This window comes from Oryzias latipes, chromosome 13 (genome assembly GCF_053564925.1).
Source record: "Oryzias latipes strain Hd-rR chromosome 13, Olatipes_Hd-rR_3.1".
Classification (NCBI taxonomy): domain Eukaryota; kingdom Metazoa; phylum Chordata; class Actinopteri; order Beloniformes; family Adrianichthyidae; genus Oryzias; species Oryzias latipes.
The window spans coordinates 36,625,690-36,653,687 of NC_136249.1; the positions used below are offsets into that span (position 1 = coordinate 36,625,690).

General features: G+C 52.3%; 1 protein-coding gene across 4 annotated transcripts in view; it reads left to right on the forward strand.

Moving 5' to 3' along the window:
* The window catches only part of abcc5 (ATP-binding cassette, sub-family C (CFTR/MRP), member 5), a 30,946-nt gene extending 7,069 nt beyond the window's left edge, over positions 1-23,877 (forward strand). The window contains exons 3-31 of one of the 4 annotated variants that reach the window (XR_013647218.1): positions 9,620-9,723; positions 9,804-9,953; positions 10,574-10,718; positions 13,230-13,463; positions 13,571-13,744; positions 13,815-13,962; positions 14,033-14,181; positions 14,410-14,517; positions 14,712-14,875; positions 14,947-15,139; positions 15,213-15,284; positions 15,358-15,482; positions 15,992-16,064; positions 17,094-17,297; positions 17,364-17,507; positions 17,656-17,749; positions 19,170-19,339; positions 19,412-19,558; positions 21,034-21,163; positions 21,239-21,521; positions 21,601-21,787; positions 21,862-21,951; positions 22,019-22,183; positions 22,250-22,428; positions 22,500-22,659; positions 22,731-22,809; positions 22,892-23,005; positions 23,078-23,242; positions 23,415-23,852. Coding sequence is in view for 3 of the 4 variants with exons in the window: in XM_078929813.1 (XP_078785939.1) it covers positions 9,620-9,723; positions 9,804-9,953; positions 10,574-10,718; positions 13,230-13,463; positions 13,571-13,744; positions 13,815-13,962; positions 14,033-14,181; positions 14,410-14,517; positions 14,712-14,875; positions 14,947-15,139; positions 15,213-15,284; positions 15,358-15,482; positions 15,992-16,064; positions 17,094-17,297; positions 17,364-17,507; positions 17,656-17,749; positions 19,170-19,339; positions 19,412-19,558; positions 21,034-21,163; positions 21,239-21,521; positions 21,601-21,787; positions 21,862-21,951; positions 22,019-22,116; positions 22,337-22,428; positions 22,500-22,659; positions 22,731-22,809; positions 22,892-23,005; positions 23,078-23,242; positions 23,415-23,516 (4,098 nt within the window). In the remaining variant the exon portion in view is untranslated. Of the gene's footprint in view, positions 1-9,619; positions 9,724-9,803; positions 9,954-10,573; positions 10,719-13,229; positions 13,464-13,570; positions 13,745-13,814; positions 13,963-14,032; positions 14,182-14,409; positions 14,518-14,711; positions 14,876-14,946; positions 15,140-15,212; positions 15,285-15,357; positions 15,483-15,991; positions 16,065-17,093; positions 17,298-17,363; positions 17,508-17,655; positions 17,750-19,169; positions 19,340-19,411; positions 19,559-21,033; positions 21,164-21,238; positions 21,522-21,600; positions 21,788-21,861; positions 21,952-22,018; positions 22,184-22,235; positions 22,429-22,499; positions 22,660-22,730; positions 22,810-22,891; positions 23,006-23,077; positions 23,243-23,414 lie in introns of those variants that run through there. The other 3 variants (XM_078929813.1, XM_078929814.1, XM_078929815.1) reach the window with 3 other exon arrangements.
* Positions 23,878-27,998: the final 4,121 nt, after the last annotated feature.

A 27,998-nucleotide genomic window follows, 5' to 3' on the forward strand; every position in this document is an offset into this window, starting at 1 on the left:
GTTCAGGTGGTGCGTTCGTGTTCAGGTGGCGCGTTTGTGTGCAGGTGGTGCGTTCGTGTTGAGGTGGTGCGTTCGTTTTCAGGTGCTGCGTTCGTGTGCAGGTGGTGCGTTTGTGTCCGGGTGGTGCGTTTGTGTTCGGGTGGTGCGTTCGTGTTCGGGTGGTGCGTTCGTGTGGAGGTGGTGCGTTTGTGTTCAGGTGGTGCGTTCGTGTGGAGGTGGTGCGTTCGTGTGGAGGTGGTGCGTTCATGTTCAGGTGGTGCGTTCGTGTTCGGGTGGTGCGTTCGTGTTCAGGTGGTGCGTTCGTGTGGAGGTGGTGCGTTCGTGTTCAGGTGGTGCGTTCGTGTGGAGGTGGTGCGTTCGTGTTCGGCTGGTGCGTTCGTGTGGAGGTGGTGCGTTCGTGTGGAGGTGGTGCGTTTTTGTTCAGGTAGTGCGTCTGTGTTCAGGTGGTGCGTTCGTGTTCAGCTGGTGCGTTCGTGTGGAGGTGGTGCGTTCGTGTGGAGGTGGTGCGTTTTTGTTCAGGTGGTGCGTTTTTGTTCAGGTGGTGCGTTTGTGTTCAGGTAGTGCGTTTGTGTTCAGGTGGTGCGTTCGTGTTCGGCTGGTGCGTTCGTGTGGAGGGGGTGCGTTCGTGTGGAGGTGGTGCGTTTTTGTTCAGGTGCTGCGTTCGTGTGCAGGTGGTGCGTTTGTGTTCGGGTGGTGCGTTCGTGTTCGGGTGGTGCGTTCGTGTTCGGGTGGTGCGTTCGTGTGGAGGTGGTGCGTTTGTGTTCAGGTGGTGCGTTCGTGTGGAGGTGGTGCGTTCGTGTGGAGGTGGTGCGTTCGTGTGGAGGTGGTGCGTTTGTGTTCAGGTGGTGCGTTTGTTTTCAGGTGGTGCGTTTGTGTTCAGGTGGTGCGTTCGTGTTCGGCTGGTGCGTTCGTGTGGAGGTGGTGCGTTCGTGTGGAGGTGGTGCGTTTTTGTTCAGGTGGTGCGTTTTTGTGCAGGTGGTGCGTTTGTGTTCAGGTAGTGCGTTTGTGTTCAGGTGGTGCGTTCGTGTTCGGCTGGTGCGTTCGTGTGGAGGTGGTGCGTTCGTGTGGAGGTGGTGCGTTTTTGTTCAGGTGCTGCGTTCGTGTGCAGGTGGTGCGTTTGTGTTCGGGTGGTGCGTTCGTGTTCGGGTGGTGCGTTCGTGTTCGGGTGGTGCGTTCGTGTGGAGGTGGTGCGTTTGTGTTCAGGTGGTGCGTTCGTGTGGAGGTGGTGCGTTTGTGTTCAGGTGGTGCGTTTGTTTTCAGGTGGTGCGTTTGTGTTCAGGTGGTGCGTTCATGTTCAGGTGGTGCGTTCGTGTGGAGGTGGTGCTTTTGTGTTCAGGTGGTGCGTCTGTGTTCAGGTGGTGCGTTCGTGTTCGGGTGGTGCGTTCGTGTTCAGGTGGTGCGTTTGTGTTCAGGTGGTGCGTTTGTGTTCAGGTGGTGCGTTCGTGTTCAGGTGGTGCGTTCGTGTTCAGGTGGTGCGTTCGTGTTCAGGTGGTGCGTTTGTGTTCAGGTGGTGCGTCTGTGTTTAGGTGGTGCGTTTGTTTTCAGGTGGTGCGTTTGTGTTCGGGTGGTGCGTTCGTGTTTAGGTGGTGCGTTTGTTTTCAGGTGGTGCGTTCGTGTTCAGGTGGTGCGTTCGTGTGGAGGTGGTGCGTTTGTGTTCAGGTGGTGCGTTCGTGTTCAGGTGGTGCGTTTGTTTTCAGGTGGTGCGTTTGTGTTCAGGTGGTGCGTTCGTGTTCGGCTGGTGCGTTCGTGTGGAGGTGGTGCGTTCGTGTGGAGGTGGTGCGTTTTTGTTCAGGTGGTGCGTTTTTGTTCAGGTGGTGCGTTTGTGTTCAGGTAGTGCGTTTGTGTTCAGGTGGTGCGTTCGTGTTCGGCTGGTGCGTTCGTGTGGAGGTGGTGCGTTCGTGTGGAGGTGGTGCGTTTTTGTTCAGGTGCTGCGTTCGTGTGCAGGTGGTGCGTTTGTGTTCGGGTGGTGCGTTCGTGTTCGGGTGGTGCGTTCGTGTTCGGGTGGTGCGTTCGTGTGGAGGTGGTGCGTTTGTGTTCAGGTGGTGCGTTCGTGTGGAGGTGGTGCGTTCGTGTGGAGGTGGTGCGTTTGTGTTCAGGTGGTGCGTTTGTTTTCAGGTGGTGCGTTTGTGTTCAGGTGGTGCGTTCATGTTCAGGTGGTGCGTTCGTGTGGAGGTGGTGCTTTTGTGTTCAGGTGGTGCGTCTGTGTTCAGGTGGTGCGTTCGTGTTCGGGTGGTGCGTTCGTGTTCAGGTGGTGCGTTTGTGTTCAGGTGGTGCGTTGGTGTTCAGGTGGTGCGTTCGTGTTCAGGTGGTGCGTTCGTGTTCAGGTGGTGCGTTCGTGTTCAGGTGGTGCGTTTGTGTTCAGGTGGTGCGTCTGTGTTTAGGTGGTGCGTTTGTTTTCAGGTGGTGCGTTTGTGTTCGGGTGGTGCGTTCGTGTTTAGGTGGTGCGTTTGTTTTCAGGTGGTGCGTTCGTGTTCAGGTGGTGCGTTCGTGTGGAGGTGGTGCGTTTGTGTTCAGGTGGTGCGTTCGTGTTCGGGTGGTGCGTTTGTGTTCAGGTGGTGCGTTTGTTTTCAGGTGGTGCGTTTGTGTTCGGGTGGTGCGTTCGTGTTCAGGTGGTGCGTTCGTGTTCAGGTGGTGCGTTCGTGTTCAGGTGGTGCGTTTGTGTTCAGGTGGTGCGTTTGTGTTCAGGTGGTGCGTTTGTGTTCAGGTGGTGCGTTCGTTTTCGGGTGGTGCGTTCGTGTTCAGGTGGTGCGTTTGTGTTCAGGTGGTGCGTTCGTGTTCAGGTGGTGCGTTTGTTTTCAGGTGGTGCGTTTGTGTTCAGGTGGTGCGTTTGTGTGCAGGTGGTGCGTTTGTGTGCAGGTGGTGCGTTCGTGTTCGGGTGGTGCGTTCGTGTTCGGGTGGTGCGTTCGTGTTCAGGTGGTGCGTGTGTGTTTAGGTGGTGCGTTCGTGTGGAGGTGGTGCGTTTGTGTTCGGGTGGTGCGTTCGTGTTCAGGTGGTGCGTTCGTGTGGAGGTGGTGCGTTTGTGTTTAGGTGTTGCGTTTGTGTTCAGGTGGTGCGGTTGTATTCAGGTGGTGCGTTCGTGTGCAGGTGGTGCGTTCGTGTTCAGGTGGTGCGTTGGTGTGGAGGTGGTGCGTTCGTGTGCAGGTGCTGCGTTTGTGTGCAGGTGCTGCATTCGTGTTCAGGTGGTGCGTTCGTGTGGAGGTGGTGCGTTCGTGTTCAGGTGGTGCGTTTTTGTTCAGGTGCTGCGTTCGTGTGCAGGTGGTGCGTTTGTGTTCGGGTGGTGCGTTTGTTTTCAGGTGGTGCGTTTGTGTTCAGGTGGTGCGTTCATGTTCAGGTGGTGCGTTCGTGTGGAGGTGGTGCTTTTGTGTTCAGGTGGTGCGTCTGTGTTCAGGTGGTGCGTTCGTGTTCGGGTGGTGCGTTCGTGTTCAGGTGGTGCGTTTGTGTTCAGGTGGTGCGTTTGTGTTCAGGTGGTGCGTTTGTTTTCAGGTGGTGCGTTTGTTTTCAGGTGGTGCGTTTGTGTTCAGGTGGTGCGTTCGTGTTCAGGTGGTGCGTTCGTGTGGAGGTGGTGCGTTTGTGTTCAGGTGGTGCGTTCGTGTTCGGGTGGTGCGTCTGTGTTCAGGTGGTGCGTTTGTTTTCAGGTGGTGCGTTTGTGTTCGGGTGGTGCGTTCGTGTTCAGGTGGTGCGTTCGTGTTCAGGTGGTGCGTTCGTGTTGAGGTGGTGCGTTTGTGTTCAGGTGGTGCGTCTGTGTTCAGGTGGTGCGTTTGTTTTCAGGTGGTGCGTTTGTGTTCGGGTGGTGCGTTCGTGTTCAGGTGGTGCGTTTGTTTTCAGGTGGTGCGTTTGTGTTCAGGTGGTGCGTTCGTTTTCGGGTGGTGCGTTCGTGTTCAGGTGGTGCGTTTGTGTTCAGGTGGTGCGTTTGTGTTCAGGTGGTGCGTTTGTGTTCAGGTGGTGCGTTCGTGTTCGGGTGGTGCGTTCGTGTTCGGGTGGTGCGTTCGTGTTCAGGTGGTGCGTTCGTGTTCAGGTGGTGCGTTCGTGTGGAGGTGGTGCGTTCGTGTGGAGGTGGTGCGTTCGTGTTCAGGTGGTGCGTTCGTGTGGAGGTGGTGCGTTTGTGTTTAGGTGTTGCGTTTGTGTTCAGGTTGTGCGGTTGTATTCAGGTGGTGCGTTCGTGTGCAGGTGGTGCGTTCGTGTGGAGGTGGTGCGTTCGTGTGCAGGTGGTGCGTTTGTGTGCAGGTGCTGCATTCGTGTTCAGGTGGTGCGTTCGTGTTCAGGTGGTGCGTTCGTGTTCAGGTGGTGCGTTTGTGTGCAGGTGGTGCGTTCGTTTTCAGGTGGTGCGTTCGTGTGCAGGTGGTGCGTTTGGGTTCAGGTGGTGCGTTTGTGTTCGGGTGGTGCGTTCGTGTCCGGGTGGTGCGTTCGTGTGGAGGTAGTGCGTTTGTGTGGAGGTGGTGCGTTCGTGTGGAGGTGGTGCGTTCGTGTGGAGGTGGTGCTTTCGTGTGGAGGTGGTGCGTTTTTGTTCAGGTGCTGCGTTCGTGTGCAGGTGGTGCGTTTGTGTTCGGGTGGTGCGTTCGTGTTCGGGTGGTGCGTTCGTGTTCGGGTGGTGCGTTCGTGTGGAGGTGGTGCGTTCGTGTGGTAGTGGTGCGTTTGTGTTCAGGTGGTGCGTTTGTTTTCAGGTGGTGCGTTTGTGTTCAGGTGGTGCGTTCGTGTTCGGCTGGTGCGTTCGTGTGGAGGTGGTGCGTTCGTGTGGAGGTGGTGCGTTTTTGTTCAGGTGGTGCGTTTTTGTTCAGGTGGTGCGTTTGTGTTCAGGTAGTGCGTTTGTGTTCAGGTGGTGCGTTCGTGTTCGGCTGGTGCGTTCGTGTGGAGGTGGTGCGTTCGTGTGGAGGTGGTGCGTTTTTGTTCAGGTGCTGCGTTCGTGTGCAGGTGGTGCGTTTGTGTTCGGGTGGTGCGTTCGTATTCGGGTGGTGCGTTCGTGTTCGGGTGGTGCGTTCGTGTGGAGGTGGTGCGTTTGTGTTCAGGTGGTGCGTTCGTGTGGAGGTGGTGCGTTTGTGTTCAGGTGGTGCGTTTGTTTTCAGGTGGTGCGTTTGTGTTCAGGTGGTGCGTTCATGTTCAGGTGGTGCGTTCGTGTGGAGGTGGTGCTTTTGTGTTCAGGTGGTGCGTCTGTGTTCAGGTGGTGCGTTCGTGTTCGGGTGGTGCGTTCGTGTTCAGGTGGTGCGTTTGTGTTCAGGTGGTGCGTTTGTGTTCAGGTGGTGCGTTCGTGTTCAGGTGGTGCGTTCGTGTTCAGGTGGTGCGTTCGTGTTCAGGTGGTGCGTTTGTGTTCAGGTGGTGCGTCTGTGTTTAGGTGGTGCGTTTGTTTTCAGGTGGTGCGTTTGTGTTCGGGTGGTGCGTTCGTGTTCAGGTGGTGCGTTTGTTTTCAGGTGGTGCGTTCGTGTTCAGGTGGTGCGTTCGTGTGGAGGTGGTGCGTTTGTGTTCAGGTGGTGCGTTCGTGTTCGGGTGGTGCGTTTGTGTTCGGGTGGTGCGTTTGTTTTCAGGTGGTGCGTTTGTGTTCAGGTGGTGCGTTTGTGTGCAGGTGGTGCGTTTGTGTGCAGGTGGTGCGTTCGTGTTCGGGTGGTGCGTTCGTGTTCGGGTGGTGCGTTCGTGTTCAGGTGGTGCGTTTGTGTTCAGGTGGTGCGTTCGTGTGGAGGTGGTGCGTTTGTGTTCGGGTGGTGCGTTCGTGTTCAGGTGGTGCGTTCGTGTGGAGGTGGTGCGTTTGTGTTTAGGTGTTGCGTTTGTGTTCAGGTGGTGCGGTTGTATTCAGGTGGTGCGTTCGTGTGCAGGTGGTGCGTTCGTGTTCAGGTGGTGCGTTGGTGTGGAGGTGGTGCGTTCGTGTGCAGGTGCTGCGTTTGTGTGCAGGTGCTGCATTCGTGTTCAGGTGGTGCGTTCGTGTGGAGGTGGTGCGTTCGTGTTCAGGTGGTGCGTTTTTGTTCAGGTGCTGCGTTCGTGTGCAGGTGGTGCGTTTGTTTTCAGGTGGTGCGTTTGTGTTCAGGTGGTGCGTTTGTGTTCAGGTGGTGCGTTTGTGTTCAGGTGGTGCGTTCGTGTTCAGGTGGTGCGTTTGTTTTCAGGTGGTGCGTTTGTGTTCAGGTGCTGCGTTTGTGTGCAGGTGGTGCGTTTGTGTGCAGGTGGTGCGTTCGTGTTCGGGTGGTGCGTTCGTGTTCGGGTGGTGCGTTCGTGTTCAGGTGGTGCGTTTGTGTTCAGGTGGTGCGTTCGTGTGGAGGTGGTGCGTTTGTGTTCGGGTGGTGCGTTCGTGTTCAGGTGGTGCGTTCGTGTGGAGGTGGTGCGTTTGTGTTTAGGTGTTGCGTTTGTGTTCAGGTGGTGCGGTTGTATTCAGGTGGTGCGTTCGTGTGCAGGTGGTGCGTTCGTGTGGAGGTGGTGCGTTCGTGTGCAGGTGCTGCGTTTGTGTGCAGGTGCTGCATTCGTGTTCAGGTGGTGCGTTCGTGTTCAGGTGGTGCGTTCGTGTTCAGGTGGTGCATTTGTGTGCAGGTGGTGCGTTCATGTTCAGGTGGTGCGTTCGTTTTCAGGTGGTGCGTTCGTGTGCAGGTGGTGCGTTTGGGTTCAGGTGGTGCGTTTGTGTTCGGGTGGTGCGTTCGTGTTCGGGTGGTGCGTTCGTGTCCGGGTGGTGCGTTCGTGTGGAGGTAGTGCGTTTGTGTGGAGGTGGTGCGTTCGTGTGGAGGTGGTGCGTTCATGTTGGGGTTGTGCGTTCGTGTTCAGGTGGTGCGTTCGTGTGGAGGTGGTGCGTTCGTGTTCGGGTGGTGCGTTCGTGTTCAGGTGGTGCGTTCGTTTTCAGGTGGTGCGTTCGTGTGGAGGTGGTGCGTTCGTGTGGAGGTGGTGCGTTTTTGTTCAGGTGGTGCGTTTGTGTTCAGGCGGTGCGTTCGTGTTCAGGCGGTGCGTTCGTGTTCAGGCGGTGCGTTTGTGTGCAGGTGGTGCGTTTGTGTGCAGGTGGTGCGTTTGTGTTCGGGTGGTGCGTTCGTGTTCGGGTGGTGCGTTCGTGTTCGGGTGGTGCGTTCGTATTCGGGTGGTGCGTTTGTGTTCAAGTGGTGCGTTCGTGTGGAGGTAGTGCGTTTGTGTGGAGGTGGTGCGTTCGTGTGGAGGTGGTGCGTTCGTGTGGAGGTGGTGCGTTCATGTTGGGGTTGTGCGTTCGTGTTCAGGTGGTGCGTTCGTGTGGAGGTGGTGCGTTCGTGTTCGGGTGGTGCGTTCGTGTTCAGGTGGTGCGTTCGTGTGGAGGTGGTGCGTTTGTGTGCAGGTGGTGCGTTTGTGTTCGGGTGGTGCGTTCGTGTTCGGGTGGTGCGTTCGTGTTCGGGTGGTGCGTTCGTGTTCGGGTGGTGCGTTCGTGTCCGGGTGGTGCGTTCGTGTGGAGGTAGTGCGTTTGTGTGGAGGTGGTGCGTTCGTGTGGAGGTGGTGCGTTCGTGTGGAGGTGGTGCGTTCATGTTGGGGTTGTGCGTTCGTGTTCAGGTGGTGCGTTCGTGTGGAGGTGGTGCGTTCGTGTTCGGGTGGTGCGTTCGTGTTCAGGTGGTGCGTTCGTGTGGAGGTGGTGCGTTTGTGTTTAGGTGTTGCGTTTGTGTTCAGGTGGTGCGGTTGTATTCAGGTGGTGCGTTCGTGTGCAGGTGGTGCGTTCGTGTGGAGGTGGTGCGTTCGTGTGCAGGTGCTGCGTTTGTGTGCAGGTGCTGCATTCGTGTTCAGGTGGTGCGTTCGTGTTCAGGTGGTGCGTTCGTGTTCAGGTGGTGCGTTTGTGTGCAGGTGGTGCGTTCATGTTCAGGTGGTGCGTTCGTTTTCAGGTGGTGCGTTCGTGTGCAGGTGGTGCGTTTGGGTTCAGGTGGTGCGTTTGTGTTCGGGTGGTGCGTTCGTGTTCGGGTGGTGCGTTCATGTCCGGGTGGTGCGTTCGTGTGGAGGTAGTGCGTTTGTGTGGAGGTGGTGCGTTCGTGTGGAGGTGGTGCGTTCGTGTGGAGGTGGTGCGTTCATGTTGGGGTTGTGCGTTCGTGTTCAGGTGGTGCGTTCGTGTGGAGGTGGTGCGTTCGTGTTCAGGTGGTGCGTTCGTTTTCAGGTGGTGCGTTCGTGTGGAGGTGGTGCGTTCGTGTGGAGGTGGTGCGTTTTTGTTCAGGTGGTGCGTTTGTGTTCAGGCGGTGCGTTCGTGTTCAGGCGGTGCGTTCGTGTTCAGGCGGTGCGTTTGTGTGCAGGTGGTGCGTTTGTGTGCAGGTGGTGCGTTTGTGTTCGGGTGGTGCGTTCGTGTTCGGGTGGTGCGTTCGTGTTCGGGTGGTGCGTTCGTATTCGGGTGGTGCGTTTGTGTTCAAGTGGTGCGTTCGTGTTCAGGTGGTGCGTTCCTGTTCGGGTGGTGCGTTCTTGTTCAGGTGGTGCGTTTGTGTTCAGGTGGTGCGTCTGTGTTTAGGTGGTGCGTTTGTTTTCAGGTGGTGCGTTTGTGTTTAGGTGGTGCGTTTGTTTTCAGGTGGTGCGTTTGTGTTCGGGTGGTGCGTTTGTGTTCAGGTGGTGCGTTTGTGTGCAGGTGGTGCGTTTGTGTTCAGGTGGTGCGTTTGTGTTCGGGTGGTGCGTTCGTGTTCGGGTGGTGCGTTTGTGTTTAGGTGGTGCGTTTGTTTTCAGGTGGTGCGTTTGTGTTCGGGTGGTGCGTTTGTGTTCAGGTGGTGCGTTTGTGTGCAGGTGGTGCGTTTGTGTTCAGGTGGTGCGTTTGTGTTCGGGTGGTGCGTTCGTGTTCGGGTGGTGCGTTTGTGTGCAGGTGGTGCGTTTGTGTTCAGGTGGTGCGTTTGTGTTCGGGTGGTGCGTTTGTATTCGGGTGGTGCGTTTGTGTTCAAGTGGTGCGTTCGTGTTCAGGTGGTGCGTTCGTGTTCAGGTGGTGCGTTCCTGTTCAGGTGGTGCGTTCGTGTCCGGGTGGTGCGTTTGTGTGCAGGTGGTGCGTTTGTGTGCAGGTGGTGCGCTTGTGTGCAGGTGGTGTGTTCGGGTGGTGCGTTCGTATTCGGGTGGTGCGTTTGTGTTCAAGTGGTGCGTTCGTGTTCAGGTGGTGCGTTCCTGTTCGGGTGGTGCGTTCTTGTTCAGGTGGTGCGTTTGTGTTCAGGTGGTGCGTCTGTGTTTAGGTGGTGCGTTTGTTTTCAGGTGGTGCGTTTGTGTTTAGGTGGTGCGTTTGTTTTCAGGTGGTGCGTTTGTGTTCGGGTGGTGCGTTTGTGTTCAGGTGGTGCGTTTGTGTGCAGGTGGTGCGTTTGTGTTCAGGTGGTGCGTTTGTGTGCAGGTGGTGCGTTTGTGTTCAGGTGGTGCGTTTGTGTTCGGGTGGTGCGTTCGTGTTCGGGTGGTGCGTTTGTGTGCAGGTGGTGCGTTTGTGTTCAGGTGGTGCGTTTGTGTTCGGGTGGTGCGTTCGTGTTCGGGTGGTGCGTTCGTATTCGGGTGGTGCGTTTGTGTTCAAGTGGTGCGTTCGTGTTCAGGTGGTGCGTTCCTGTTCAGGTGGTGCGTTCGTGTCCGGGTGGTGCGTTTGTGTGCAGGTGGTGCGTTTGTGTGCAGGTGGTGCGCTTGTGTGCAGGTGGTGTGTTCGTGTGGAGGTGGTGCGTTTGTGTGCAGGTGGTGCGTTCGTGTTCAGGTGGTGCGTTCGTGTTGTGTGCAGGTGGTGCTCGGCTCGGTGGAGGACCGATCAGCTGGTCTTCATGGTGCAAAGGCGAAGGAGGGTGGAGCGGGAGGCGTGGCCTGTGAGGGCAGGGTCACAGACAGGTAACACACGTGTGGGCGGCGGTCTGGTCCCCTCCCCCTCCCCTGTTAGACGAGCTGACGTGGGCGTTTCTCCGTTTCAGTCATCCGGTGGACGGCGCCGGGTTCTTCTCCTTCATGGCGTTTCATTGGCTGACTCCTCTGGCGATCCGAGCCTGCAGGAAAGGCCAGCTCCTGCTGGAGGACGTGTGGCCCGTGTCTCCGAAGGAGCGTTGCCATGACAACAGCACCAGGTGAGTGCATGAATGACAGGTGTGTTCAAAGACCAGATGAAGACCCGCCATTTGAAAAAACTCAGGTTTGTCACATGGCAGCGGAAATGGGCGGGTCAAAGTATCTATGCTCCGCCCCTTTCAAACAAATAGATCCACGACCGTTTTAGTTTTCCTGGTCTGGCATCTGGATCAGAACCGTTCGGGTTATTAGCTACCGTGTTGTAGCACCGCCACTGTGAGGTTCAGAGAGTGAGGGGCGAGTGAGGGGCTGTAAGCCAGTGGGAGAGCGTGTAAACATTGGGATGGTGGGATTTTAACGCAAGCTTACTCCACACCATCGGTCCCGCCCACAACTGACAGGTGAATTTCTGATGAACTCCTGCCGCTCTGCAGAAACTATGTCGTAGAGAACGACCCAGGTTTATGGGTTTTGGCTAAAAACAACATCATCCTCATGAAGAGACGACTGGAGCGGGAATCTTTAACATGAAGGTGACTAGGGGACCGGCCTGCGACGGGTCCAGTAGCCTGCGGGTCTCTTGAGAGGGGGGCGTGGTCAGATCTCTGCACCGGCGTTACCGGGACCAGCTTCAGCCCCGGAAGGTCCAGGTCTCCTTTGATGGTGTTTCTGTCTTCAGGCTGAAGACGCTGTGGGAGGCGGAGCTAAAGGCCAAAGGCCACCAAGCGTCCCTGTGTTCCGTGGTCTGGTCCTTCTGTCGGATTCGCCTCTTCTTCTCCATCCTCTGCCTCACCATCACTCAGCTGGCTGGATTTAGCGGGCCGGTGAGTCCAGAACCAGTACGACCCGAGAACTGGTAAGATTAAGAAATCCCTAAGAGAACATTCTAAGAACTATATAGTTACAACATTTCTTAAGATTCTGACTCAATGTAAGCGTTTTTTTGGATTACAAATCTACTCGCATAATGCCCCTTTAGCAGCTAATCCTTTCTTGACGCCATCTCGTCTTAAAATGGGCCGATCTTGGTTTATGGACCTTTAAAGATCTGTTCATTGATCATGTTTTTGCCTCTTTCCAACAATTATCAGAAAGATTCTCCCTCCCAAAGCAACATTTTTTCAGATATTTACAAGCCCGCAGTTTTGTTAATAGTACTTGTCCTTCATTTCCTAATTTATCTGAAACCTCGACCATGCATTCTTTGCTCTTGCCTTCTTCTTCTTTGAAAGGGTCCATTTCTCTTATTTACAATCAGATATCAGCTATCCGGTCGAAAACTCTGGACACTATAAAGGCTCTTTGGGAAGATGATGTAGGAGAAACGTTCTCTGACAGCGTATGCTCTCAGATTCTGATGAGAGTACACAAATCTTCAATATGCGCGACACACGGTCTTATGCAGTGCAAACTGGTCCATCGTGTTTATTTCACAAAATTCCGTTTATCTAAAATATTCCCTAATATTTCTCCAGCATGTGATAGATGCCACCAATGTCCAGGAAACCTTATTCATACGTTCTGGCTCTGCCCCAAGCTCCCGGGTTATTGGACTGAAGTTTTTTCAGTGATATCACGCGTTATTGAGAGGAACGTGAGCCCAAACCCTCTGAGTGCCTTATTTGGAATTTTTTCAGGGCCACCTTCCCTATCAAAATCTCAAAAGGACTCCCTCGCCTTTATGACTCTTCTTGCAAGGAGAGTAATTCTGTTAAAGTGGACATCACCACACTCCCCATCATCTTCACAGTGGCTCAATGATGTTCTGGACTTCATCAAGTTGGAAAAGATAGGAATGACATTGAATGGGTTCTCTGATAAATTTGAACAAAGGTGGCGTCCATTATTCCAAACGACACAGCAAATACAATTCTACTCTTTCCCAGACTAAGTCACTTCTTCTGGGGGCTCCCTTTTGTCTGATTCCATCTCATGGATTGGTTTACTTCTTGCTTATTTTAATTTACTCTTCTGAGAAATCTGGGCATGTGTTAAGTTATAATTGTTGGAATCTCTTATATTTTCTGAAGCTTTAATAGAGATGGTTGGTGCGGTTTTGTGTTTCTCTTTTTATTTTTATTTTTCTCTTGATTTTTGGTGTTTTTGTTTTTTAAGTTTTTTATTTTATTTAACTTATATAAAAAAAAGAAGATTGTGCAAAAGTACTTTTATTTCGACTGGTGTCTGTGATTTGATGGACATTTTGTACAATTTCTGCAACAAATAAAGTTTGGAAGAAAAAATAAATAAAAGAAATCTTCAGTTGACGTCTCGCGGTCAGAGCTCCTAATGAAATCGAGCAGAAGAGTCTTTGTTTGTGAAGGCGCTTTATGACTGAAGTCTTTGGTTATTCCTCTTACAGAAATGCAAGAACCTTAAGGTAAACGTTAGACAGTTCTGGGGTTAAACGGACCTAAAGTCCTCGTGAAAGAAACTGGGAACTCGCTGGAATCTGAGAACTTTGCTGGGGATTTTCGGGAGGTGCTGAAACAGACTTTGGGGATCAGGAGGTTCTTCCGCATGAATGGACAGATTCAGGACATGGATGAGAGGTGGAACACAGTGGAGAGATGTTCTGCAGGCGTGGCTGAGGAGGTGGAGGTGGGACTGCACCAAGGATCAGCTTTGAGCTCCTGCTTGTTTCCATGGTGATGGCCAGACTGACAGATGAGGTCAGACAGGACTTTCTGTGGATCAGGATGTTTGCAGATGACACTGTGATCTGTAGTGAGAGCAGAGAACAGGTGGAGGAACATCCAGAGAGGTGGAGGTTGTTTCTTGAAAGAGAGGAATGAAGATCAGCTGCAGAGAATCTGTGCGTGAATGAGAGAAACTGAAGAGGAACAGGGAGGTTCCAGGAGCAGAGGAGGAGGAAATGTGTTCAAGCAGGTCAGAACAGGTGGAGGAAGGTCCAGGTGAGAGCAAAGGAAAGGTGCAGCAGACTGAGGAGAGAGCAGCCAGAGACTCTGAGGCAGAGTAGAAGATGCTGAGGTTCTGTTGGGACCAGAATGGATCACTGAATCCATCAGAGGACCAGATCATGGATGTTCTGGAGATCCAAACAGGGAAGCAGGTGGAGACGTTTGAGAGGAGGAACAGTGATGATGATGATGATGATGATGAAAGGATGCTACTAGAAAAGAGGAGGAAGACCAAGGAGGAGGTTGATGGATGGAGTAGGATGCAGAGAAGGGTTATTGGGTCATTTGGTGTAGCCCCCCCCCCAAAGGGAGCAGCTGGGAGACAAAGATGAGGAAGAATGATGCAGACTTCCTGGTAACCATGAGGACGATTGTAACCACCAGTGTAACGTCTACCCTTTGCTCCGCCTCCAGGCGTTTGTGGTCAAGCGTCTGCTGGAATACACCCAACAGGAGGAGTCGGACCTGGCCTATGGGATGCTGCTGGTTCTCGGGCTTTTGGTAATGGAGCTGATGCGGTCCTGGTCGCTGGCTCTGACCTGGGCCCTGAACTACCGAACGGGAACCAGACTGAGAGGCGCCATCCTCAGCCTGGCCTTCGAGAAGATCCTGCATCTGCGCAGCGTCAGGGACAAGTCTGTGGGACAGGTTTGTAGATCTTCTCTGGTTCTGCTGAAGGACATCATGGCTCTGAGCCACAACCGGACCATAGAACCGGCTAAAGGATTCACTAGCTGCACCCCCTCCCCTGTCAGCTGGTCAACATGTGCTCCAGTGACGGTCAGCGGATGTTTGATGCTGCAGCCCTGGGCAGCCTGTTAGCTGGGGGCCCCCTTGTGGCGGTGCTTGGTGTTGCCTACAACCTGTACATCCTGGGCCCGACGTCTCTGCTCGGATCGGCTATCTTCATCCTGTTTTACCCAACCATGGTCAGTACCAGTCCACACCTGAACTTCCATCTGGCCTCCTTCCTGTTAAATCTGCCGTTTGGATCCTCAGATGCTCAGCTCCAGAATGACGGCGTACTTCAGAAGACGGGGCGTGGCCATCACTGACAAACGAGTGCAGAAGATGAACGAGATCCTGAGTTACATCAAGTTCATCAAGATGTATGCCTGGGTCAAAGCCTTCTCCCAGGACGTGCAGAGTATGTGTGCACCTGAAGACACTGTTACCACGGTAACAGGCTCTGTCACTGAGCCTTTCTTTTCTGACAGGAGTCAGAGAGGAGGAGCGCAGGGTCCTGGAGCTCACAGGCTACTTCCAGAGCATCACTGTGGGCGTGGCTCCGGTTGTTGTCGTTATTGCCAGTGTGGCGACCTTCTCCGCCCACATGTTGCTAGGATGCGATCTGACCGCAGCTCAGGTACGAGACTAAGGTTTTCATGCTCTGTGCCTCAGTGGGTGCTCTTGTCTTGGAGATCTGAGGTTTGGACTGACTGACGGTCGACAGCAGACCTGAGCCCAAATCTACCGGATTACCCAACCTAAGAAGAACTGATGATTTTTGTCACGAAGTAAACCAAAGTGGCCTGTGATTGATTCCATGATCATCATTTTAATGTAACATTCATGTTCACTTCCTGCTTTTCAGGCCTTCACTGTGGTGACAGTTTTCAACGCCATGACCTTTGCCCTGAAAGTGACCCCGTTTTCGGTTAAGTCTCTGTCAGAGGCGTCCGTGGCTGTGGAGAGATTTAAGGTCCTAATCTGTAGAAAAACTTCTAAGTTCATGAGATTTATATGACAACTGAACACCTGTAGCACACCTGTAGCACACCTGTAGCACACCTGTAGCACACCTGCATAACACCAACTGAACACCTGTTGCTACAGGTGAGCTCACAGTCAAGCAGAATAAACTTTTATCATCTGAACACCTCTTCTCGGTTTCAGGGTCTCCTCCTGTTGCCGGAGATGGACAGCATCAGAGCTTTGCCCTCTGACCCTCAGGTTGCCGTGGAGATGTGTGCTGCCAGTCTAGCATGGGAGGGGGAGGGGCAGAGCATCCAATCTAGCCCGTGTGTCAAACTATCCGGTGCATGCCGGCAGAGACACAGGTGGGAAGGACAGTCTGTGTTCACCTGTGAGCTGGTCCTCCTGACGCGGTTTGACCTCGTGCACTGTGCAGGTCTAGAGCCACAGGTGACCTTCAGGAGGAGGACGAGGAGGAGGAGGTGACCGGCTCTCTGCTCACAGGAGCAGACCTGTCCTGCAGTCCGGAGGAAGAAGAAGAAGATGCCTGTCCTCCCCTTCTTCCTGGTCCCCCTCGCCCTCAGCGTCTGCAGAGCACCTTGCAAAGCATCAACCTGCGTGTCAAACAGGTAGACCTGCTTTCAGAGCTCCTGGTCCTGGGGGGTCTCACTGTCTGCCTCACTATCGGCCCCATCTCTCCAGGGGGAGCTGCTGGGGGTGTGTGGAAGTGTGGGCAGTGGAAAAACCTCGCTGATGTCAGCTATATTGGGACAGGTGACTAGACCTCTGGTTTCTGGTCCTCCTGCCGGGTCCTGGTGGACCGCTGACCCTGATCCTGTTCCAACAGATGAGGGTGCTGGAAGGCAGCGTGGCGCTCAGAGGGAGGCTGGCCTACGTGTCGCAGCAGGCCTGGATCCTGAACGCCACGCTGAGAGACAACATTGTGTTCGGTCAGGAGTACCAGGAGGAGAGGTGAGGGTAGCACACAGACCCCCCCTGAGGACAGGGGTCAAGCCTGTAAGTGTTCACACCTAGTTCATTGACAGTTTTAGTCTTTAGTGGTCGGTAGAGCTGGCAGGTAGAAGGCTGGTAATGATTATGGGGGGTGGGGGTTGGCTCTGATGAACTGCAGGACAATTGAGGAAGAACAAAGAGCTTGAAGACCTGACTAAGGGAGGAAGACGTTGGTGGTGAAGCGGGGTCTTGTTGATTTGTTAATTGTTTTTTCTGGGCTGGTTAATATTTTGATCAGAAGTTTGGGGACTGGGGTTCGTTCTAAACGGAACATCCAGAGGTGACAGAAGCTCTCAGGTCTGAAGAGGAGAGGTGTGTCTTCCACGACACACCCTTCCTTATCTTGTGCTCACACAGGCAGGTGAGGGCAGGTGGAGGAAGAGACGTCAGGTTGTTCTAGTCCAGTTCAGAACCTGTTAGCTGAAGGTGTCTACACTTGGATTGACCCGGGTTTCTCCTCCCTGCAGGTACCAGTCCGTCCTCAGTGCCTGCTGTCTCAGACCTGACCTGGCTCTGCTGCCCAGTGCCGACCTCACAGAGGTGACATCACTTCCTGTGTAGCAGCATTTTAGTGTCTTCTGAGAAGTCTCCTTTATTGTTCGTGCCTGAGCGGTTACGCCTCCGTTACGGTCGGTGGTGACGCTTGTTCCTCCAACCTGCTCCAACCCCCAACTCAGCCTCAGCTCCAGGCCCGGTGCACCTCTTTGTTGGTAGATGTTTGCCTTATCGTGAAAGACTAACAATTCTGGAAATCCTCTGCAGCGATACGAACACTCCTCAAGCAAGAGTAACCATAGCAGCCAAGCCAAGCAGATTGTGGGGGTAAGGGATTCTGGGGATGGCCCCCTGACCTCCTGGTTCGTTTATTGGTTTATTCTGATCTCCGTACATCTGGGGTCCTTTTTTTGGTGCATCTGCATCCATCTGTTCATCCTAATGCCACAGCAGACCATCTCGAATGCCTGAAGAGCTGGATAGGCGCCAGAAGGTTCTTCATAAGGAGGAGACAGGGTAGGAGGTTTGAACCTTGTGACAGGAACAGTGAATGGTCCCTTCTTCGCTTTTCTATCCAGTGGTCCACAGAGCACTTTCACTCTTCTCTTATTCCCGTTCACCAAACAATGACTCCTGCACATCCTCTCGTTGAGGCTTCACAACATGTCCAACCGAAGCCAGGCATACCCCAGACCCGGGACATCCTGAGGGTCACTTGTCTGTGCTTGACTGAGAACATCTCTGTGTCCCTCCAGAGAGACTGTGGAAGACGTTTCTGTCGATGGAAACGTGAACTCCATACATGCGGGTCAGACCAAAGTTTGGTCAAAAAGCTCCTATTCTCTGACCTGTTGAAGGTCTCCTGGTATGAAACCTTCCCAGCAGGTGAGTCTGGTTGGTTTGGCTGCTGTCGCTCTGGTTTGTGTTTAGGGAGACCAAACGTGATCTGGCAGGTGTTGCTGGGACTGAAGAGTCTTCCAGTTAAGACTTTAGGAATGATGCCATCACTGGGGTGCCATAGTTTCCTGTAGTAGGGTGACACCTAACATGAGGCTCTTCTTTCCTCCCTACCAGATTGGTGAGCGCGGTGCCAACCTGAGCGGCGGGCAGAGGCAGCGAATCAGCCTGGCCCGTGCTTTGTACAGTAACAGTGATGTCTACATCCTTGATGACCCACTGAGCGCGCTCGACGCCCACGTGGCCAACCACGTTTTTCACAACGCCATCAAGAAGCAGCTCCATGACAAGACTGTGGTGTTTGTGACGCACCAGCTGCAGGTGAGCCCAGGCCCAAGTCACAAACTTCAAACCATTAAAGCAGGTAACCTCAACCTGTGTGCGCAGTACCTGGTGGACTGTGACAACATCCTCCTGATGAGGGACGGGAGCATCGTGGAGCAGGGTAACCATGACAACCTGATGAAGCTGAACGGAGACTATGCAGCCATGTTCAACCGCTTCCAGCTGGGAGACACACCCAACTTCGAGGTACGGTGCACCTGTCTGACTGTTCACCTGTCCATCTGAATGTTCACCTGTCTGTCTGACTGTTCACCTGTCTGGTTGTTCACCTGTCTGACTGTTCACCTGTTTGATTGTTCACCGCTCTGACTGTTCACCTGTTGCTCTGTTGTAGGCTCCAAGCCAAAAGAAGACTGGTTCTCAGAGGAAAGCAGCAGACAGTAAACAAGGATCGGTGAAGCAGAAGATGCCAATAGTCAAAGACAACGGTCAGCAGCTTCCTAATCTTCTGAATACTTCTTGATGGAGGAATTTCCTGTACTTGTTTCTGTGCACTGAAGTTTCCTATAGTGAGATACGGAAACTTTAGAACAGCAGAAAGAATATTTGTATAGTTATGGATGGATCCACGTTAAAAACAGCTGATCTTTCCCCCATAGAAATAAACAAATTAAAAGAATGAAAAAACAACAAGCGGGGTAAATATGACCCATCCAAATCCCTCCATTCATCCAGTCCTCATGATGGGTGTAGGGGGGTGAGGGGTCTTAGGGGGTGAGGGGTGTTACGGGGTGAGGGGTCTTAGGGGGTGAGGGGTCTTACGGGGTGAGGGGTCTTACGGGGTGAGGGGTCTTAGGGGGTGAGGGGTCTTACGGGGTGAGGGGTCTTACGGGGTGAGGGGTCTTCGGGGTGAGGGGTCTTACGGGGTGAGGGGTCTTCGGGGTGAGGGGTCTTACGGGGTGAGGGGTCTTACGGGGTGAGGGGTCTTAGGGGGTGAGGGGTCTTACGGGGTGAGGGGTCTTCGGGGTGAGGGGTCTTACGGGGTGAGGGGTCTTACGGGGTGAGGGGTCTTAGGGGGTGAGGGGTCTTAGGGGGTGAGGGGTCTTACGGGGTGAGGGGTCTTCGGGGTGAGGGGTCTTAGGGGGTGAGGGGTCTTAGGGGGTGAGGGGTCTTCGGGGTGAGGGGTCTTACGGGGTGAGGGGTCTTAGGGGGTGAGGGGTCTTAGGGGGTGAGCGGTCTTACGGGGTGAGGGGTCTTAGGGGGTGAGGGGTCTTAGGGGGTGAGGGGTCTTAGGGGGTGAGGGGTCTTACGGGGTGAGGGGTCTTCGGGGTGAGGGGTCTTAGGGGGTGAGGGGTCTTAGGGGGTGAGGGGTCTTACGGGGTGAGGGGTCTTCGGGGTGAGGGGTCTTAGGGGGTGAGGGGTCTTAGGGGGTGAAGGGTCTTCCGGGTGAGGGGTCTTAGGGGGTGAGGGGTCTTAGGGGGTGAGGGGTCTTAGGGGGTGAGGGGTCTTCGGGGTGAGGGGTCTTACGGGGTGAGGGGTCTTAGGGGGTGAGGGGTCTTACGGGGTGAGGGGTCTTCGGGGTGAGGGGTCTTACGGGGTGAGGGGTCTTCGGGGTGAGGGGTCTTCGGGGGTTCAGGCTCCATGTTAGAGCAGAAGTTTCTTCAGAAGCTTTCTTTTAACCGATGCCGGCCTCTCTGGCCAGTTTCAGGTCCTGTTTGAATAAATCTGGATGAATAAACCGGTTCAGATCTGACCCCTCCCCCCCACCCCCCACCCCTTCAGAAAGTCTCATTCCCCCTTTGAGAGTGGCTAGGAGTGTAGGGGCAGAGCCATTTCTGTCATCAGCGCTAGCAACGGTTAGCATGCTGTCTTTTGTTATGCTAACAGTCTGGTCATGTGTCCATACAGGGGAGGAGCAGCAATTTGGGGGTGTGGCCTGGCCTGTCTTTCAGACCTACATGACAGCTTGCGGTGGCTCCGCCTCCTGCCTGCTGATCCTGGTTCTGTTCCTCCTCAGTGTGGGCAGTGCCGCATTCTGCCACTGGTGGCTCAGCTTCTGGATCAACCAGGGCAGCGGGGTGAGTGACGGGCAGTGCCGCTGAGTCCACAGAACCGGGGTGGTTGTCTGACCCACTCTCCTGTGTCTGTAGAACACCACTGTAACCACGGGCAACAGCTCAGCTGTTAGCGCCAGCATGAGGGACAATCCCATGATGCAACAGTATGCGGCCATTTACGCCTCGTCCATGGGAGTCATGCTGTTCTTCAAGCTGCTGCGAGGCATCGCCTTCGTCAAGGTCAGAAGACCCGCCTCTGTCAATCTGGTCAAAGTGGACTGAGGTTCTGGATCTGATGGTTCCGTATTTAACCCTTGAACACCAGAGTTTAGCCCCGGTGTTCCACGGTTAGGGTCCAAACTCAAAGATGCTTCTTTTTCCATGTTTTCACTCCAATGCTCAGAAGTTTCTCCTCCCGTCTGCTGGACGGAGCGCTCTCCCTAGAATCTGATCTGGACTCTTCAGAACTTACCAGCGCTTTGTTCAGAACCCGACTTTGAAGGGTCTTTTGGGTCAGAGAACAAGAACTTCAGCTTTCTGATTAGATGTTCTCTAAAACCTGTGGGCATCGTGGGATTTCATGCTAACCTTCAGACAGTGGAGGTTTCAGCAGGGCAACCCCAAACCATCCCTAAACCTCCCCCATGCCTGACTGTGGAGACTGTCCTTTGACCACAACTGGACGTCCTGCAGAGTCAGAACCGTTAAGTGGCTTTTTGGGAATTTGGATCAGCTTCTGGTTCCAGCGGGGTCCTTCCTGGTGCTTCTGTGACATCACATTCTCAGTGGAGCGCCCCCTGCTGGGCAGAAAGCTGTCCTGTACCTGTCAGAGTATAAAGTTGAAAATATCTTGATTTTTCCGAAATATCCGAGTAAACTACAATGAAAGGTAAAGACTTGGAGACGCAAAGGACGGATCGAATCCAAACGGCTTGTTTATGTGTCCAAAGGTCAACATGGCGGCCGACATAAAGCAATAACAACAATAAAGCGGATAAAAGCAGCTGCACCGGCCGCCTCACCGTCCGGTTTGAAACGGACTGTTGTAAATGTAGAGCCAGAACCACTGTGTGTGTGTGGGGGGGTCACAGGAGCTGCTCGGACCAAAGACCATCACTTAGACAGAAGTGGAATGATGGCAAAACATTTGAATTGGTGGGAATACCTGACTGTCGTCAGCATAACATGAAAGGAAAGTCCATGTTTTCTGAGGATGGAGCCCAGAGGGAGGAGGTACGAGGAGAACAGCTCCTAAAACAGGTTCCTGATGGAGAACCTCACACGGTTCTGTCAGGAGCCATCAGAGACTCAGAAATCTCCCACCTTTGAAAAAAGAGTTTTCACAACAAATAACTGAACAATCCACGGTGTCCCTGAAAGCAGCATTGATGTTTTCTAGCTAGCATGAGCTGTTAGTGTTCCTGGTCTTCGCCTTTGCTCTGGTTTCTGCATCGTCCATCATCCTGATAAACACAGGAACACAGTCCACTTTAGTTCTGTCGGGTTCTGGATGGTGTGAGTTCTTTACCAGGTAGACATCACTGAAGTTCTGTTAGAACAGACGGAACATTTCTGCAGGAAGTGGATCCAAACTTTCTCTTCAAATGTTTTACGTTTTCTCAGTTAGGATGATGCAGAAAGTGTTCAGTGAGCCGCCATCTTGGACTGCTGTGTGCCCCCCCCAGCACTGACCGCTCTTTGGTTTGTCCCATCAGGGAACCCTTCGAGCTTCCTCCAAGCTGCACGATGATCTCTTCCACAAAATCCTGCGGTGCCCCATGAAGTTCTTTGATGTGACTCCTACAGGCCGCATCCTGAACCGCTTTTCCAAAGACATGGACGAAGGTAAGGCCGCCATCTGGACCGCAGGTGTGGCTCACCAGCTCAAAGACTCAGGACCTGCTGTGTTTCCACCCCCAGTCGACACCCGTCTCCCGTTCCAGGCGGAGATGTTCATCCAGAACGGGATTCTGGTCGTCCTCTGCCTGGGCGTCATCGCTTGTGTTTTCCCGTGGTTCCTGGTAGCCTTGGCTCCTCTGGCCTTGGTCTTCTCTGTGCTCCACAGCGTCTCCAGGGTCTTCATCCGGGAACTGAAGCGGCTGGATAACGTGACCATGGCGCCTTTCGTGTCCCACATCACCTCCAGCATTCAGGGCCTGACCACGCTGCAGGCCTATGGGAGGGGCCCGGACTTCCTCCAAAGGTCAGGAACAGAACCTGCTGCCCCCAAACACAGACACGGCGCGGACCCCAATGCCAGACTGGGTTCTTGACTCCTGCAGGTACCAGTTCCTGCTGGACCAGAACCAGGCCCCGTTTTACCTTTTCAGCTGTGCGATGCGCTGGCTGGCGGTGCGGCTGGATCTCATCAGCGTGACTCTGATCAGCACCACCGCTCTGATGATGGTCCTAATGCACGGGCAGATCCCCCCCGCCTACGCCGGCCTCGCCATTTCCTACGCCGTGCAGGTGAGCCGCCCACAGAACTCTCCCCTTCCCATCAGCTCAGAACTCCAGAAGATGAAGGAAAGCCCATCTGTCAGTTGACAGGTCTGTTCCAGTTCACTGTGCGTCTGGCGTCTGAGACCGAGGCTCGCTTCACCGCCGTGGAGAGGATTCATCACTACATCCAGGTACAGGGAGGAGTTCTGTGGTGCCCCCCCTTCCCCACAGAAAACCTCACTTCCATCCGTCTTTCAGTCTCTGTCCCAGGAAGCCCCGGCCCGGGTCAAAGGTCGCTCACCTCCACCGGACTGGCCCCAGCAGGGGGAGTTGGTGTTCAGTGACGTGGAGCTGCGGTACGTCATGAAACCTGCGGTTGTTCTCCTCCGGCCTCGGAAACGCGCCTTTAAGCCGCCATTTCTGGTGAAACAAAAGCTCTCAAACGCTCGCATTGCCATCACGATTCTACCATCAGGTTTCTTCTGTCAGGCTGTCGTAGTTAACCAGGACGACTATGAGACCTCAATACTCCAATCCATCAGTGCTGCTCAGTCACTAAGTACTGCTTCACCACAGGTACCAGGAGAACCTCCCTCTGGTCCTAAACAAGATCTCTTGCACCATCCGGTCCAAGGAAAAGGTCGGCATCGTAGGCAGAACCGGGTCAGGTAGGAAGGATCAAGATCTGGAGCGACAGGCGGCGTTTCTGCAGCGCTCACATCTATCTGCTCTCCTGCAGGGAAGTCTTCTCTGGGCGTGGTTCTGTTTCGGCTTGTGGAGTGCTGTGGCGGTTCCGTTCTGATCGACGGCATCAACATTAGTGAAATCGGTCTGGCAGACCTGCGCAGCAAGCTGTCCATCATCCCTCAGGATCCGGTCCTGTTCAGCGGGACAGTCAGGTAGGAACAGCGGGTCAAACCGGAGACGAGGCCGGCGATCCGAAATCCTATTAGAATGTGTTTGACTGCAGGTCCAATCTGGACCCGTTCAGCCGGTACAGCGAAGAGATGATCTGGGACGCTCTGGACAGGAGTCACATGAAGGAATGTGTGAGTACGCAGACGACTCCCAGGAGACGTCTTATCCGGCTCGCGAGCCCCCGAACAGACGGACTTCCTGTCTGTCCGCCAGGTGTCGCAGCTGCCGCAGAAGCTGGAGTCAGAGGTGGTGGAGAACGGAGAGAACTTCTCTGTCGGAGAACGGCAGCTGCTGTGTGTGGCCAGAGCTCTGCTCAGGCAGTGTAAGGTAAGAACCGCCCAAGCCCCGCCCCCTAGCAGCTCTGTTCTGGGTCATCAGAGTGGTTGGTTCTGGTCTCAGGTGTTGATCCTGGATGAGGTCACTGCAGCCATGGACCCAGAGACCGATGCTCTGATCCAGGAGACCATCAGGACCTCCTTCCATCACTGCACCACGCTGACCATTGCTCACCGGCTGCACACCGTCCTCGCCTGCGACCGCATCATGGTGCTCAACCAAGGACAGGTACGGAGTTCCCACCGACCTGCCCGGCCGGGTCTACGGCAGTGACCCGCTTTCAGGAAGAACCCGGATCTGTGCTACATGCAGACGTTCCAAACTGTAACCGCATGAACACCCAGCAGCTCTTCTCAATTTGGTTGTCAGTCGGGCTGTTTCCTGTCTGTGATTGGCTCAGGTGGTGGAGTTCGATGAACCGTCCAGGCTGCTGGCCAATGAGAACTCGCGGCTGTGCTCCATGCTGGCTGCTGTGGAGAGCAAAGTGTCAGTGCGAGGATGATGGCGAGGACGAAGGAAGGGGGATGAAGCTGTGGAGCCGCTCGGTCGCCGCTCGGTCGCCGCTCTGCTGGCGCCGCTCGTGGTGCTGCAGGTCCGGCAGCACCTGACTGGAGGCTGTCAGAGGTGGGAGGAGCCAGAACAGGACGGGTTGTTTGTACAGATGAAGCTCAGACTGTAAAAGTGTTGCTTTGATTTGTCGTTGATGTCGAGCTCTCGTAGAAATCCTCCTAAAGCGGAGAGCGGCGTGTTCTCTGACGGGACGCATTTAAAGGAGGCAGAGTGCCGTGCTGCCCCCCACAGGACAAAGCCGGGCCTGCAGGACAGTCGGGGTAGTTTTGTATGGTGTCAAAATAGAGCCTAAAGTATTGCGCATCAAAACAGTAAAACCGCGCATCAAAACCCCAAATCTGCGAATCAAAATGCATAAATTGAGAACCAAAACCCACAATTTGCAACCAAAAGCCTTTCCCCAAAGCACAATCCTATTTCTCAGCTGCCGATTTGTTTTCTCGCCATTCTGAAATCCTGTTTTTGAGTTGCAGTTTTATTTTGAAACTGTCTTTTTGAGTTGCGCTTTTATTTTTTGAGTTGCGCTTTTATTTTTTGCGGTTTTGATTCTAAAACCTGTCGACACGTAAAAACAGCGACATGTCAGTCAAGGGGAGGGAAGGCGGGACATCCCTGATATCCAGAAGCTCATTGGCTGCCGAATAAGACCGAGTCTTACGTCAACAGACCAGTTTAGAATGTGCCGGTAAGTTTCTCATGTTTTTCATATCTTTTACTATATTAAAATATCAAAATTGTACTTTATTTAACCAGAGGACGCCAGCACATTCAGATGAGGAGCTCCACCAGTAGCTGCTAGTGAAAAAAGATGTTAGAAAGTTAGATGTTGCATGACAAACTATCAGCATTGTTCTCCTGTGTTAGAATGCTAGCTAGCTCAATGCTAGCGGGGTTTCCAGCTCTTTTCATGACTTTTGTGGATTAAACAAAGTACATTTTTTACCACAGTGTCAGGATCAGTCATGTCAACCTGGGAATAATTGCCCGTGGATTGTCACTATGGTTATTCAAATAGTTTTTTAAGAAGTACATTCATGTGTATATATAAGGTTTTTCAATATTTCCTTAGGGATTACACAGATGGATTGAACAACAAAGCAACATATTGCTGCAAGAAAGTGACACCTTTCCTAGTTTGGGATCAAGTTAATCCCTATTTAAAATAAATACATAAAAGAAACAGAATTTTTATTTGAAGTACCAGAGCAAATTTCCCACAGGTGGGATCAATAAAGTTTTTCTGATTCTGAACTGTATTCCAAAATAATTTTCTCAACCTTAAAGATTGCAGGTTAACACAGGAAGTTACCTTTCACAATATGCAGCTACTGAGTAGCAATTAAGGTGTGTGTGTGTGTGTGTGTGTATATATATATATAAATATAAACACACACACACACTCATTTTAACTGTCTTAAATACATTTTTCTTTGTGTGCAGGATGCTGTGGACATTGGACGATGACAGACTAACTTAAACCAGGCAGAGCAGGAAACTGTTGGAGTTGTTGTTCCCTCTGTGGCTTGTCCTCTCTCCTCTCAGACCTGTTCAACCCTTGTGGGACATCAGAAAACCATGGCCAAGACATTAACATTTATGTACTGATCTATGCATGTCATCTCAGCAGGATGTAACAAAAACTAACAATGTGAACAGATCTCATCTGCCTTACAAAATACTGCACCCCTTAAGAAAATAAATGGCTAATAATCACCACTGGTATTTTGTAAAGCTTCATTTTTTAATGTGTGACCATTGAATGTGTTTTGTACAAAAGACTGATGGTTTTGCAAAGATCTTTGAAACACAGAGTCAAGTGCATTAGGTTCTGTGAAATTCTGAACCACAATTCAGAGAAATTAAAATAACTGTTTTAAAACTCCTTAAAAGACTTGAGGTGGAAAAGTCACTGTTTTCGTACAGGCACTAAGAAATGGGAAGCAGACAGTGTGGTCGAAATGGACAACTATTTTAAATGCTTCTCTTTCAGTTGACAGGAGATGTCTGTGAGCCTGCTGGACAGCCTTTGCATCACACTGGGACGTCTTTGGGGCCTGCATCTGGAAAGAAACAAAAACAGCAAAGTTAATTAACCAAAAAAAGAAGAGAAAAATTAAGATTACATTTTTTTTCATTACCTTAAAGAAGTTGTAGACATCCACGTCGTAGCTGCCTCAGTATTCCTGCCTTTTTTGTTATGGTATGCATAACAATGGCCCTTATAGAAAACAACAGACATACAGCAATAGTCAATTTTAAAACCACCACCCAATTAAATATACTAATAATTCTATTGATGTCTAATACTGGAATAATTTTAAGTGGAATAAAACACGTTTTTGCTGGTCTGCTACAATTTACTCTGCTCTGGTTCACTCGAATACCGGACTTCTGCCAGTCTGCATAGTGCAGACGCATACATTTTGAATAATATGGCACAGCAATATTGTTTCTCTGTTCAATAATTCCCTCTGTCTGTAAACCCTGAAAAATATTGAGAAACCTTATAGGTTATAACATATTTGATTAACCCTAGTGACAATTCACGGACAATTATTCCCAGGTTGACATGACCGATCCTGACACTGTGGTAAAAAATGTACTTTGTTTAATCCACAAAAGTCATGAAAAGAGCTGGAAACCCCGCTAGCATTGAGCTAGCTAGCATGCTAACACAGGAGAACAATGCTGATAGTTTGTCATGCAACATCTAACTTTCTAACATCTTTTTTCACTAGCAGCTACTGGTGGAGCTCCTCATCTGAATGTGCTGGCGTCCTCTGGTTAAATAAAGTACAATTTTGATCTTTTAATATAGTAAAAGATATGAAAAACATGAGAAACTTACCGGCACATTCTAAACTGGTCTGTTGACGTAAGACTCGGTCTTATTCGGCAGCCAATGAGCTTCTGGATATCAGGGATGTCCCGCCTCCCCTCCCCTTGACTGACATGTCGCTGTTTTTACGCGTCGACAGGTTTTAGAATCAAAACCGCAAAAAATAAAAGCACAACTCAAAAAATAAAAGCGCAACTCAAAAAGACAGTTTCAAAATAAAACTGCAACTCAAAAACAGGATTTCAGAATGGCGAGAAAACAAATCGGCAGCTGAGAAATAGGATTGTGCTTTGGGGAAAGGCTTTTGGTTGCAAATTGTGGGTTTTGGTTCTCAATTTATGCATTTTGATTCGCAGATTTGGGGTTTTGACGCGCGGTTTTACTGTTTTGATGCGCAATACTTTAGGCTCTATTTTGACACCATAGTTTTGCCCTTGTGGGGGGCGCTCTGCGGGGCTTTTAAGCTGGGTGTTGGGTAGAAGTAGCTGCTGTGGACCAGCAGGGGGCAGCACTCACCGCAGCCTTTTGCAGAAGAAACCTTCCTCAGTCTGCTGCTCATCTTCACCGTGCACTTAACTTTTGGGACCAGAGCTAACCTACCAACAGGAAGCTGGAGGGAAGACCTTTCACAGTAAGAGCGTGGAGACTTCTCTCAGGAGGAAATCAAAGTTTAGAGACTTTTTTGTATAAAAACGGCTTCATGTAGAAACGTAAGTGTCTGCTGGGATTTACTGCATGACTGACATCAATAAAACATTTCCCTCTTCAGCCCGAGTGAGCGTGTGTGCACGTGTGTGAAGTGAGCGTGTGTGCACGTGTGTGAAGTGAGCGTGTGTGCACGTGTGTGAAGTGAGCGTGTGTGCACGTGTGTGAAAAGCTGCTGACTGACCGACCCCGGTGTGACATCACAGCATCACCGTACGCCTCGCTGTCAGCTGCTGGTTGCTTAGCAACATGGGATGTTCAACAAACAAGTCTTTCTGTTGTGATTTGATCTGTAAACAACTGTTTACAAACATCCGGTCATGTGATGTACAGGTGACTCTCAGGTAAGTTAGTGGATGACCTCAACTGTTAGTTCCAAAACATACAGTCAGGACCATCAATCTTTGGACAGAGACACATTCTTCCTAATGTAGTTTCTGTACATTACCACAGTGAATTTGAAATAAATCAACTCAGATGCCATTGAAGTGCAGACTTTCAGCTTTTATTCCATGGGTTGAACAAAAAGATTGCATAAAAATGTGAAAAACTGAAGTATTTTTTAAACACATCCCTTCATTTCATGGGCTCATCAGTAATTGGACAATTGACTTCCATGCTGTTGCATGGGCAGGTGTGGGCAATTCCCTTATTATGTCATTATGAGTGAAGCAGATAAAAGGCCAGGGACCTCATTTCTAAAGGTTGCGTACGCACAAAAGAAGGCGTACGCCACTCTCTACGCAATAGTTGAGATTTATAAAAAGCAAACTTGACGGGAAAATGTGCGGTCCTTCACACTCTGACCCAGGCGTACGCACAAAAACGGGTGAAATGAGAAACGGCGACACCGTCGGCAGATGGAAGAAA